The sequence below is a fragment of the Narcine bancroftii genome, chromosome 1 (assembly GCF_036971445.1).
Source record: "Narcine bancroftii isolate sNarBan1 chromosome 1, sNarBan1.hap1, whole genome shotgun sequence".
Taxonomy (NCBI): Eukaryota; Metazoa; Chordata; class Chondrichthyes; order Torpediniformes; family Narcinidae; genus Narcine; species Narcine bancroftii.
Window position 1 is genome coordinate 299,715,339 of NC_091469.1, and position 14,148 is coordinate 299,729,486.

Here is a 14,148-nt window from a genome sequence, read left to right on the forward strand (position 1 = left end):
ATTTCAATAAAACATTCCAATGTCCTTTATAGGAACAACATACAATTATTTTTTCACTGCACTGCAAAAGAATTTTGAATTAGATGCTATTGGATTGATCAGAGAGAGAGGGAGGTTTTGTGGAATATATATCAGGAGAAGGTAATGCAGACTAACAACCTCCAATTTCCAGTAACCCCTTGCCCCTGTTCTTTTTTTTTTCTCTTCTCCCCCCCCCCCCAACCCCATCCTTTGTGCTTCCTCTCATCACTGATTCCTTTCCATCTGCTTTCCTCAGAAGGCAGTCCTGAGTTCCTGACCTGAGCTCCTCTAGCACTTCTGTGTATTATTTCAGTTTGCCAGCATTTGCAGACTTCTTGTTTACCTTGGGAATGCAGACTCAGGGGTAAGCTGGAATAATAGGGGCATTTAAGAGACTCTTAGACAGGCACATGGATAAAAGAAAAATAACCCTCTATGAGGTAGGGAGGGTTTATCTTATTTGTAGGTTACCCCCTCCATAAATCTTCGTCCGCGAAGCCAAGCCAAAGAAGAAGAGGTCGGCGCAGCATTGTAGGCTGAAGGGTCTGTATTGCGCTGTTATGCTCTAAGTCTGGAACTGAAGACATTTGGTAGCTAAATATATCCAAAACTGGAGAATTAGGAAAATTCTAAGACCAGAAGAGAATATAGACACAGTTGAACCTTTTACAGAAGACTGAGTATTTAAAAATATGAATATGGTATGCCATACTATTTCCTGATGAATTACCGAATAAACAGTTAAAATTGTCTCTCATTGATATCTGTGATCTTCTTTATCTTAGTATTTTAATTACTTGTACACCTACAAGATGCCAGGAGATATTAAAAATTGGGTGGATGAACACATGAACTGTGAGGATATTGCTATGAACTTCTTGGTTGCAAACATGACTGGAAAGGCTCCTATTAAGGTAATTTTCTGTACTATAAATGTAAATGTGAAGAGAAATCATGAAAAGGTATTAGACTTGTCTCTTCATTAAAACTGTTAAATCCTAAATAAATTTAAATCCGAAGTATTATGAATGAAGAAACTGAAATGTAAATTTGAATCTTAGAATTCTTTCAGCAACAATTGGAGGTCATTTAGCCATCCAATTCATACTGGCTCTATTGAAAACCAGTCCAGCTCATCTTGCTCCCCAGAGCTCTACAAATTCTTTGTTTTCAGAGAGTTATCCAGTTCCCTTTGGAATGTTTGTGTCTATATCAATGATCTGAATGATAATGTGGTCAATTGGATCAGTGTTTTAGGCAGCAAGGAAAAGCTTTCAAAGCTTGCAGAAGGATCTGGACCATCTGTAAAAATGGACCAGAGAATAGCAAATGGAATTTAATGCAGACAAGTGTAAGGTGTTGCAATTTGGAGGGACAAACCAAGGTAGGACATACACAGTAAATGGTAGGGCACTGAGGACTGCGGAGGAACAAGGGGATCTGGGAATGCAGATAAATAGTTCCGTGAAAGATTAAACAGGGTTGTAAAGAAAGCTTTTGCCTTCATAAGTCAAAGTATTGAGTATAGGAGTTGTTATGGTAAGGTTGTACAAGACTTTGGTGAGGCTAAATTTGGAGAACAGGTACTCCCCGACTTGAGACCTATGCAACTTATGTCCATCCACACATACGACCAATTTTTTTAAAATAAAGAAATAATATAAAACTTACACGATTACGGTGAAAATCAGGCCTATCTATGGCTGACATGTTAGCTGGTGGCCACCATGTTGGCTGGTGTCCAACCTCTCATGAGAGCTGGCCTTGGTGACTGCCATGTTGAGATATTTCACTGCATTTTAACTCCTTGTGTCCCGTTTTTTTCTGATTCTGTTGCTCAATATTCTGACGGTCAGACAGATTTTAGAGGTCAGTAGAATCTGCAGTGTGTTCAGGGTCTGCAGCAACAGAGAGAACGAGAAGGATTTGGAGATAGAGGACGGAAGAAAATCTATCAATTTACTCTTCAGTATCACAAGTAGGGCAATTCCCCAACATACATCCAGTCCAAGGTATGACCGGTCATCCAGAACAGAACACAGATGTATGTTAGGGAGTACCTATACTGCGTGCAGTTCTGGTCACCTAACTACAGGAAGGATATCAATAAGATTGAAAGAGTGCAGAAAAGATTTACTAAGATTTGCTGGGTCTTCATAAGTTGAGTTACAGGGAAAGATTAAACAGGTTAGGACTTTATTCCTTGGAGCGTAGAAGAATGAGGGGAGATTTGATAAGAGGTTTGCAAAATTATGAGGGGTATAGACAGAGTAAATGTGAGTAGGCTCTTTCGATTTAGTTTCGGAGAGATAAATACGAGAGGACATGGCTTTTGGATGAAAGGGGAAAGATTTAGGGGGAACTTCATCATTGAGAGAGTAGTGGGAGTGGGGAGCGAGCTGCCATCACTCTTAAGAATAAATTGGATAGACACATGGATGGGAGAGGTCTGTAGGGTTATGGACTGGGTGCAGGTCAGTGGGACTATTGGAATAATATTTTGACATAGTCTAGAAGGGCCAAAGGGCCTGTTTTCTGTGCTATAGTGTTCTACAGTTATATGAATTTGCTTCTACTACTTATTGCAATGCATTCCACTCAGTTGGGGAGAGGAAAAAAAAGGTTATTTTGCCAATTGCTTTTGTTTTATAATTCCTATCATTGAAAGTTTCCAAATTTAATTTTTTATAGTCTTTAATATTATTTGTTAACAACTGCCTTGAAAAGGGACTTGCTCTGTGAAGTTTATATAAAAGGCTTTACGAATTAAAAGAGATGGTGAAAGCCACTTGGGTGCTATAAACTTTGTCGCCTCGAGAATCTCAAAATATTCGTAGAATCTGTCAGTCAACTTAATGAGAAAACAGGCGTAGGTTAATAAGGCTATATCAAAGAAGAGGAAGCAACATTTCATCACCTTATGATTGTGCAGACAACCGGTGCTTGTATAAGGCACCTGGAAGTGTGAAAACAATCATTAAGTGGATTTTCAATGAGTTGTCGTCGCACACTTTCAATGAATGTGAAGCCATTCTAGTAATTTTATTGATCTCCTGTGAATTGAAGTATGCCATAGTGAGCCAGATGGAACTGAAGCAAACTGTTCTGAGGGGATGGTGCTCTCACGTTACATTGCAGGCGTGCTTGAGCATCTAGCTGGATTAAGCATGTCGTTAATATTGTTGGAATTATTGTGACACGCAGGTAACCCCACGTAAAAAGTTCAAGTGCCCGGAGTGCACTGCAATTGATGGACTGTCACTGGACCAGACTCATATGGTGGAACGGTAAGTGCTTCATTCCTTGCATGTATTTAACAGCTTGAGACTACCATTTCAGAAGTGTTCAAGAAAAACGTGACTGGTTCCAGATTTACAGCTCTTAAAGATCTCAGAAAATGTTGGTCACTGTTTTCTGCAGCAATGAAAATTCTCCCCAAGTTTGCTTGAATCATTGATTTGGGGATTGCTTAAACCTGTTCAGATTTGATGCAATGCAGTCCTAGATTTTAAAATCATAACTTAATTAGAAGCTTTATAGCAAAAGAGTTTATTGCATATTTTTACTAAAATAGAATTATCAGAATCAAATTAGAAGGAAAATCCACTTTTATTTTCCAGATAATTTTTGTGGACATTTCTTTCTATGATATGGCTATATCTATAAATGTTGCTCTTTAACTTTACCATAAGCCCTTTTGGAGAATAAGATAAAACTTGTGTAAAGCGATATCTGTAACAATTCAGCAACTCTTCAAACCATTAGTATTCCTCTCCCTTTCTTCTTAACTTTTAAAAGCATCACGTAAAGAACTGGAGGGAACGATTTCCCAATTTTATTGCTTACATTATCAGCTTTGTAATGACCATTCGTTCTGCAGAAGTTGTTCGGACAGTGTTTTATTAGATACCAATGAGTACATATTTAACAGCATGGGAATATAATTGCAGGTCAGAATGCATCAATAAATTTGCATCTGTGTTTGGGATCATGCCACTGAAAGTGGTGGAGCACCGAGCAGATCCTGTCTTGTACAAGGATGACTTCCCAGAGAAGTTGAAGAGTTTCCCCAATATTGGCAGTCTATAAAGAACTGATCAAAATCTCGGCCACTTCGATTCCATCTTGACAAGGTCTTACTGCTGTATATTTTGAAACCAACTGATCAGTAATTCTAAGTTATAGTGATGTTTACAAACATAAGATGTGGAACTGCAGGTCAACAATTTGAAATATTTTTAAAATGTTGGGAGTTAATGTAGTTTAATGTGGCAGAAAAGGTTCTCTGTTTTTTAAAAATTAATGTGTATTATATATTTTGATGATTCGCAAAGAAAAACTCAAGATTCCTTCCAATATAATTTGATTATGCTATTGCTCTTTTGTTATTATGGCATAATATTGATAGTTCAGCATAAAAAAAGATATGACTGTTTTCAAACAAGCTTAGATTGAACCAGGTACTGGTTTCTTTTTTAACATCATTACAGGCAAAACAGTGAAAGCTTGCTGTACTGTTGTATCAGTGCACTTCTACGATTAGTTATTCCCATTGTATAGCTCAAAGTAATAACTAAATTAACTTACCCAAGTAGAAATATGACATCACTCTTGGTTGGTCATATTCATCACTGTATCTGTATCCCTAATCTTGAGGTCCATATTTCATTTGTAGTATTTAATATCCAAATTATGGTGCAATAAAGAGCCGATCTTGGCAAGAATGGCAGGGAGTGAGATGGTTGGCATTGGAAGTGGTAATGTAGTGAGCAGACTCCAGAGAAATTGAAGCATTCTACCAATTTTATCAGAGGGAATAGGGGACCAGATTGTTCTTAAGAGCAAACTTGGAATCCACTCTAAATTACTGTCCTGAAAACCTTGTTGGAATATCCAGACGTTAACTTCGAGTGAAGGGTATAATTGATGTTTCCTTTTTTCATTCCAGTCCCACTAAAACAAGTGTTTACATGAATTAATGAATGTTTGCTGTCAGCCCTGCAGTCAAATTACTGCATAAATCATTGCCAGGAGGTGAGAGGAAATGTTGCTGGAAAAAAAAAGTGATAACACTGGGCAATGAAAATTTTGCTTCCTGAACACTTTTGGGTGTATTTTATGGATTTTGACCTGCTGATCACAAGAATCACCTGAAAATGTTCCAATCGTGTACATTTTTATAACCTATTTTTGTGATTTCCTCTTATACTTTAAGTCTACTTCAAGCATCCAAAACCATGAAGTGCGACATGTCATTTCCATTTTCTGCATCCGCACTTGGACTCCTTCCCTGCTGATCTTGGTGCTGTCATTGATGAACATGGTGAATGGTTTCACCAGGATATTGCAACCATGGGAAAGCAATGCTGGCCGACTATTGTTGGACACTGACACTAGATGCTGAGTACAAATGAAAATCAGTGAAAAAACAGTTGAACTAACACGTGTCACCATTGTTATGCGATTAAACATCCTACATTTAATAAAAGTTAATTTAATGGTTCTTCAACATTCTGCATGATACAGAAAATTTGAAATGATCTTTGTGTTCAGTTTGAGGTTGTCTACCGTAATCCCCAATTTTTTTTAGGAAGCAAACTTTTTCAAAAAATTATCGTCCAGTGTATAGTTAACAAAATCTGTACCAAAATCTTGGGATTCTATCAATAAGTGTTACGAGTGACTGGTCCCTAGCAAAAGGGTTAGGATTTCACAGGAGTTCAGGGAACCTCATGTTAAGCGTACCTAGTAAGTAAGTGTTATTAAGTTGAATGGTGATGACGATGGCCATAAGATAATTGCAGAGGAAATTCAGCAGTGGACGCAAAAGCACTCTATAAAAACTCGATTTCTGCGGGATTCAGCCAGTTCAAGTGTTCAGATGATTCATTTGGTGTAATTATATCTTCTTGAGATAATCCCGACACCTAGCGCTTTAAAGTTGTATAGCTTTTTCCACGTTTGTTAACATCCCTGTTTCTTTCCAAAGGGCTGTCTGTTGAGAACCACAGTCCAGTTATAGCATTTTTTAAATTGATGCCAGTTATAGATATTATTGATAGAAACCAAGAATGTTCAAGAATCGCAGAGCCATTTATACTGAAATATTTTCCAACAGCTGCTTTATTCCATTTGAACAAAATCCAACTATTAATTATTTAATCCCAGTGATTTTTCTGCAGTAGTTTCTCAGCTGTGATCCAGCTAGTAAAGACTAGGTCTCTCCCTCAACCCCCCCCCCCCCCCCCCCCCCCCGCCTGTCCCCACCCCCCAAATACCTTGGTTACCATGTACTGTAAAGGCAGAAAATACTCCTGTAAAGATAAGGTACTTTGGTGGTGTTAGATGATTGGACACAAAGTAAGAGCAATACCATCAGTACTGGTCATGATTACGGTCAAAGTGTAGAGTCCAACTAGTATTTTAAATTCTGCCAATGTGAATCCTTTTCCTAGATCGGGTCATTTTTATTAGTTTGTAATGCAATCCCACTGTCGGTGATTAGCCTGCATAATGACTGAGAGGCAACTCCTGACAAATGATTGCTACGTTCCCCAATATCTCAGAGGTTACCAACCTGTGCAACACAAATGGTTGCAGTTTTAATTCCTATTTTGTTTAATGTTCGTTGTATTTTTTGCCAACATCAGATTTGGCATCATAGTTCATCCATACAAGGATAGGGGATTCACATTAATACTGTATTGCTTTTTACTTGAGGTCAAACATACCCAATTTGAATTGCCTCTGGGCTCTTGTTTATAATTAAGTGTGAACGCCTGATAGCTACTGCTTTTTTTTGAAGGCCTGTTGGCACATTTGTAGCCAAGCAAGAGTTGACAGGAATGGAGAGAAATGTAATTTTAAATTTATGGGGATTATGTATTAAGGAAAAAAAAAATCCAAATTTTTATTCCAGTATACAATCTAGCTATTCTTTTCAAAACAGAAAACTAAAATTTTGCAGGATATTGCATTGAGCACATTAACTATGGCCCTAAGCTTCATAAACAACACAAAAGCATAAAATATTCTCCATTTATAACCACAGTTGCTGACTGAAAAAAGTGTTTTTGATCTTAAGGATTGGTACTACACTTTTAATCACTGACTCAGACAAATAAAATGTAAATATACTACAAGTAATATTTCAGTCAATTTAGAAATCATGGAATAGTGCTTTTGAATAAGATAATTGAGGGAAATTTTTGTGATGGAGAAACTAAGGGTTTGTTAATTGTGAACTAAAATTGGTCTACTGGCTCTTCTCATCTGATCTAATTTATGAAAAAATTATTTAATCCCATCTTCAAATGAAAATAATGATGATGTTGCCCATGTGGAATGTACAACTGAACCTGCCACTTGGCTGGAATGACAAACTTGGGGGCTGAAGAATGTTCTCCTGTTGCAAATAAGTTATGTCACAAAGCCAAAAACAATTAAACTCGCATGCATTTCTTGTTTAATTATAAATATTATAGGACTATAATTGTGACTTATTTGCTATTTACAAATATCAGAAGATATATCAAGTATATTTCCTTTGGAAATGAATGCATGCAGTAAGAATGTGAACTCATCAAATCCTAAAGTTATATCCTGTATTAGATCCCCACAAAACATTTTTTCTACAGTATGAGGATTACTTTGTTTCCAATATGGTTCCCCATTTGAGTTTCTATTTTAATGTTTATTTTTGTTGAATGTCACTGTAATTTTATTGAACTTTGTAATACAAAAATGGCTGGTTTCTATCTCATAAGCAAACAACTATCTTGCGTCTGGCTGGGCAGCTGTGAATCATTTAAATAAATTAATTTACTATTGCCCTAAGTCATTGTCTCAGTCATTGTTAGTCCTGTGATAAGTATACCAGCTAATGGATGCATTAAGCTAATTACAAGGTTCTAATTCAAATCTAATATGTTATGTTGTATTCATTGGTGGGACATGGGCAAGGCTTGCATCTAATTAATTGAGGTCATGAAGAACTCCCACCGACACTTTCATGGGATGAAACTGGTCCTGTCATGCAGTGAAGCTGGGAGGTCCAGGATTTTGACAAAATGACAATGATGGAATAGCAAAGTTATTCATTGTTGAGACGAGAGACTAAGAAGTTGTATCTTGACCTTGTGCTGAGTGAAAAGTTCAAGATTGAAATACTGTCAGAAAAGCCTTTGAGCTCCTATATTATACTCTGGAGGTGAGATACATTGCAGCAAAGGTGTACGAGTAGTCTACATGATTATTTCAGGTGAACCCATTTAGTTGTTACATGCTTTTATTACCTCAGTAGACACAAAAAAAAAGAAATGACCCGACATCAAAAAAAATGATAAAAACTTGTAATTTTGCTGTCAAAGTTGAATCACAATTTAATCAATAAATGGCTGAAGACATAAGTTCTATCAAATATTTGTTTAAAATATTAGAAAATAGAGAAGAAATATTAATAGATGATGGTTCCTAAATTTAACTTGCTTTGAAGATGGCCTGTTTTTATAAGTTGACTGCATTCAGGGTTACTGTGTACATCTTGTGACACCTGTTGTTAACACAAGTTTCAGTAATCCTCTCTGTACTCTGTCAGCAGTTCAGAAGGGCAGTGTTGGTATTTTTATCCACTCCAATCAATGTGTGATCTTGTTTATTATTTAGCACATTTCATCACCATTCCTGACAAATAAAATGCTCTTCTTTTCAGTAGGAAAAAGACATTTTTATTGGGTTATTGATTATACCTGTCACAACAATACACACCATCCTGACCCACTCTTTACAGTTTCCTAAGAAATTATATATGCAAAACATGGTACCAAGTGCAATAACTTATTCATAAAACAATATAACACAGGCAAATTATGAGTTTGCTAAATTCTCATAGTAATAAACGCTACTTTGGATGCAGAAACACGTTTTATTGAACGTAATCTAATTGCACCCTTTGCTACTATTGTATTTAAAACAAGGCAATTAAAGCTAAAGGAGTTTACAAGGTTAAAATATTTTACAACAAATTATAACTGTAATAGTCTCAAGACTTTATTTTGGCAAAAGTACACAACACACCCAAACAGATATATTATTCTGAACTTCAACCTTCTGCTTCAGTAGTATATAAGTAATAGCAATGGGCGTGATTGTTGCAAAAGATAATTACATTTAAAACTATAACATTTCACTTTTGGTATGTTAGCACAGTACACATTATAACTTTTTTTTGTTTTGTTGTAAGACGTTCTGCCTTTTGTTTTTAAATTGTGTAAACTTTGCAAGATCTTAAACTACTGTTTCTACTATAGGTCAGTGCCTAGGACTAGTCACATCGGTTTTTTTTAATGCTTTTAAATCAAGTAAATATTGTTTTTTGCAGAATTAACAATTTGAATTTTCTATCCAGTTTATTAAAATTATCTATTAAAGTAAAACAAACCCATATGTCTGGAGTGGTAGTGGTTGAAGAGAATGTAGCGTGACAATAAGGACCCTGTCATAAACAGGAATTAACGTGGCAATCAGTTTGTAAATGGAAATTCTAAATTTTCTAAATTCAATTTGAATAAATTGATAGATTTACAAGTTGCAAAGATCCTCAGAGTCTAATGGATTAATTCGAATCCACTCAATGTAGAGCAAAAGGTTTTCCTCACTGGTCAATTCATTGGTTCTTCATTCTGGATGGGTTTAATTTATCTTGTTAAGGTCGTCTCAGAACAATTCTTGTTAAACTATTCAGCAGGAGAATCGTTTGAACTGCCTGTGTTTTTTTAAAAAAAGAGACAAGTCCTTTTTCATATGCTTCGTTTCATCCTCGTCATGAACATACTCCTTCAAAAAGAGCTCTTCCCACCGAAATTTGAATTCTAATTGCAGAATTAATTTTCTCTTGTGCGTTGCTTTTTTTTCCCCCAAGCTTAGTGACAACTAAATAGAATTTCACCTTCAAATGAAACTTTTTTTGGTGGAATAGTTTACAGGGTAGCTCTTGTACAGCAAAAGGTATAATATAAATATTTTGAAATAGAAGTAAACCTTTCTAATCCTACCAACCTATAATAGGAAAAGTGCTGCATATAAATCCTCCATGTTCTGTTACGTCTTGAGTCCAGCATAATGTAAGGTATTATTTTCAGTGTTTGAATGTGCGAGATTAAGTCAATCATGTAGCCCAAGATATTGCAGCACTGTGCTCCTTGGCTTTCATTCTTAAGGCTGCAATGCTGGATGATTTTCGATCTGGTTCATTGCTGATGTCAAACGTGTTGATAGCAGCCCCTAGCCCAGCAGTGCCAAAGAGACCACCCATATGTGCCTGTCCTACGTGGCTACCAGGAGCAGAAACACCCAGGAAGTCAGACACCCCAGCTGGAGCATGTGCATGTGGGGACATGCAAGACGTTACTGTTTCACAGGGCACTACACAGGCTGGCACTGGAGAGGAGGAGGCACCATTGTTACCAATCCAGGATGGATTTTGAATCTGGAAGGGAAATGAACAGACCAAGTGTTAATTGTCATATGTTCTAGTTGTTTCACTTCACAAGAACACAAGGCATTGGAGCAGGAATAGGGCATCCGGCCCATCGGGCTTGCTCTGCTGTTCGATGAGATTATGAAGATAGGCAAATCTCTACCTACCTGCCTTTTCCCCACATTCCTTAATTCCCCTAAAAGGTAAAAATCTATCCAACTTTGTCTTAAACATGTATACTGATGGAGACTCCACTGCTTCAATGGGCAGTAGATTCCATAGATTCACCTCCCTCTGGGAAAAGCAGTTCCTCCTTATCTCCGTCCTAAATCTACTACCCCGAATCCTGAGGCTATGTCCCCCATCCAGCCTCCCCCATAAATGGAAATAATTGCCCTCCTCTATCTTATCTATTTTTTTTAATTGAATTTTTAAATTTAAATTTTGACATACTGCACGGTAACAAATTATTTTGGCCCACAACTCAGTGCCACCCAATTAACAATCCCCATTACCCCCTACAACCCCCGTTACATTTTGAACAGTGAGAGGAAACAGGAGCCCCCTGGGGAAACCCCATGCAGACATGGGGAGAATGTACAAACTCCTTGTAGACAATGTTGGATCCAAACCCTGGTCCCGATCGCTGGGACCATGAGCGAAACTCTCAATTCAACCTGGTGAACCTCCTCTGCACTGCCTCCAAAGCCAGTACATTGGTCCTAAAGCAAGGAGACGAGAACTGTAAGAGTACTCCAGATGAGGTCTCACCAATACTTATACTGTTGCAATGAAGGCCAACATTCAATTCACCTTCATTCATTTTTTTTTTAATTATTTCGTTGTTAAATATCCTATTGGTGCAGATGGTTGTGCAATATTACGAAAACAGGAAAAAAAATCACTGCTTAAAGTTTGTTTGATCTTCAAAAATCCTGATTTTTTTTTTCAAATTTTTAACTGTTTTGAAAGGCTGCAGCTATCCTAAATATGTATTTTTACGGTCAGCATTAAAAGAACAGATTTCACTTTATAACCGTGCCAACAACATCTCTCCTTTACATACGGGAGTTGATGTCTGACACCTTCTGTAGTTGATATTAACTGATATTGTGCCTCTGAATGAGTAGCCAATCAAGCTGAAGAGTTTTGATAGGTATCAAAGTAACACATTACAATGTAATAATTTTTATCTTGTGTCTTTTGAATGGAGCCAAATAAAGATTGTCTGGAGGTGCATAATTAAAGATGAAATTGCAAAATTTATGGGAAAAGAATTAAAGTAGATGAAATTTTTATTAAATTATTCTGAAAAAAAATATATAAAATTAGTGTTTTCAAGGCCAGGCAGATTTTATCAACAGTAGCCCTTTTTCCACTGGCATCCCAGTAGATTGGCTGTGGGATAGGAAGCCACCGTGCTGTTTCCACTGGGCCACCTTTAACCGGGACACTGACTGCTTTTCTACTGAACGCACTCATCCCTGGGGATCGGAGTCTACCTTCAAATAGAATGGATGGAAGTTGTCCTTTTTCCACTGGTTTAATCAGCACGCCGGTGTCAGCTGACGTCAGGGATATGAGATGGTGTAGAGGTAGTGAAGCCCCAGTGTGATTTGATGCCAGCGGACTGATTGTTTTCCTTTTACGCTGGACCCTTTACTGGTTAAATCCCTATTAATTCCTGGGCCAAGGTGCCAGAGGAAAAGGGGATGGTGATTTTAGTTCAGGTTAAATTTAGCCTCAACAGGATGACCATTTTCATTAGTTATTCCCACAAGTCATGTTGCTAATTTATTCAGTGAAAACTGCAACATTACCTGAAGTAATGTCACTACTGCCAACCAAATACTGTAATTATACATATAATTGTGTATGTGTGGGAATGCCTGAAGCTTTGTCAATTTGCCTGAGTAATGACTGCTTTCAATTCACTTTAATTGGAACTTGGTCAATATTAAGGGATAATGTCTTTGTACCCTAATTCTGCAAAATTGTTTGACTACAAAGCACTTTGCAATGTCCTGAAATAAATGTGAAAACCCTGTATTCATGTATTTTTAATTAAGTAATGTTTTTTCTTAGTCTAAATTATAATATGGAATCTTCAGGTACAATCTGGTTTTGAAGTATTTTATTAACTGGGATTACATCATCTCCAATTCTTAGAACGCATGTATATTTTTTTCAGAGATACGACAGAAGAGTGCTGCTTCATCATAGACTTGGCTGCATTCAATTTGAGGACCAAGAGTTAAATAGTATTTATAGAAAGCACTCTGTGATCCAGCTTTCATGAGGAAAATGTTGGAGACTTTGTGAACAAAAATTGGCCTTGATATTCTCATCAGCAATGGAAATGAAAAGATTGCATAGGCAAAGTATTGATTTTTTTTTGGAGCAAGCATTGAAAAATCCTGCTGTGACTGGCACATCCTCAATAAGTCATTCAACTCCATGAGGCCATTCAATTAGATTGTGGCTAACCTGTGCATAACTCGTCTGCCTTGATTCTGTAATGCATAATAGAACCACATTGTTAGTTTGCTACTCTTTCAAATACTTTCGTGATCAATTAATGACTGCTTTTGAATGAATCATCCAGTGTGACATTTTGCTGGCTGAAGTCAGCAATTCTGGGCTATTTGAACTTCAGTAAGAATTGAATGTTTACTCACAAATTGTTTAATGAAGACATACAAGACTTAATTTCAAATTGCAGCACATATGCCTCTATTGACTATCTCTGGACAACACATGGAGAGTAAGAGAAAGAAGTTAAAGATTTTCCCCCCCCCCCCCCACCCCCACAGTTCCTGTAAGAGATTAGATCGAGTATATGAATGGAGACCCATGTGATCTTATTTGGATATTTTGAATTGGATCTGAGCTTTTCTTTCTATTAGCTATATCATTTTATTAAAATTATTTCAATTGTTCTTCTTTGGCTTGGCTTCGCGGACAAAGATTTATGGAGGGGTATGTCCACGTCTGCTGCAGGCTCGTTGGTGACTGACAAGTCCAATGCGGGACAGGCAGGCACGGTTGCAGCGGTTGCAAGGGAAAATTGGTTGGTTGGGATTGGGTGTTGGGTTTTTCCTCCTTTGTCTTTTGTCAGTGAGGTGGTCTCTGTGGTCTTCTTCAAAGGAGGTTGCTGCCTGCCGAACTGTGAGACGCCAAGATGCCCGGTTGGAGGTGAGATCAGCCCACTGGCGGTGGTCAATGTGGCAGGCACCAAGAGGTTTTTTTTTTAAGCAGTCCTTGTACCTCTTCTTTGGTGCACCTCTGTCTCGGTTGCCAGTGGAGAGCTCGCCATAGAACACGATCTTGGGAAGGCGATGGTCCTCCATTCTGGAGACATGACCCACCTAGCGCAGTTGGGTCTTCAGCAGCATGGATTCGATGCTTGCGGACTCTGCCAGCTCGAGTACTTCGATGTTGGTGATGAAGTCATTCCAATGAATGTTGAGGATGGAGCGGAGACAGCACTGATGGAAGCGTTCTAGGAGCCGTAGGTGATGCCAGTAGAGGACCCATGATTCGGAGCCGAACAGGAGCGTGGGTATGACAACGGCTCTGTACCCGCTGATCTTTGTGTGTTTCTTCAGGTGGTTGTTTTTCCAGACTCTTTTGTGTAGTCTTCCAAAGGC

General features: G+C 37.7%; 2 protein-coding genes across 7 annotated transcripts in view; one reads left to right on the forward strand and one right to left on the reverse strand.

The window, feature by feature from the left end:
• The window catches only part of ext2 (exostosin glycosyltransferase 2), a 154,612-nt gene that overhangs the window by 133,252 nt on the left and 7,212 nt on the right, over nucleotides 1-14,148 (forward strand). For 3 of the 6 annotated variants that reach the window (XM_069905368.1, XM_069905359.1, XM_069905376.1), the window contains 3 exons: nucleotides 807-935; nucleotides 3,226-3,308; nucleotides 3,972-7,857. In XM_069905368.1, the coding sequence (XP_069761469.1) occupies nucleotides 807-935; nucleotides 3,226-3,308; nucleotides 3,972-4,110 (351 nt within the window). In that variant the 3' untranslated portion in view covers nucleotides 4,111-7,857. Of the gene's footprint in view, nucleotides 1-806; nucleotides 936-3,225; nucleotides 3,309-3,971; nucleotides 7,858-12,689; nucleotides 13,438-14,148 lie in introns of those variants that run through there. The other 3 variants (XM_069905361.1, XM_069905385.1, XM_069905395.1) reach the window with 3 other exon arrangements.
• Nucleotides 8,756-14,148, reverse strand: part of LOC138746848 (homeobox protein aristaless-like 4) — a 44,364-nt gene continuing 38,971 nt past the window's right edge. Inside the window, exon 3 of the mRNA XM_069905406.1 lies at nucleotides 8,756-10,507. Within this exon, the coding sequence (XP_069761507.1) occupies nucleotides 10,187-10,507 (321 nt within the window). The 3' untranslated portion in view covers nucleotides 8,756-10,186. The remainder of the gene's footprint in view (nucleotides 10,508-14,148) is intronic.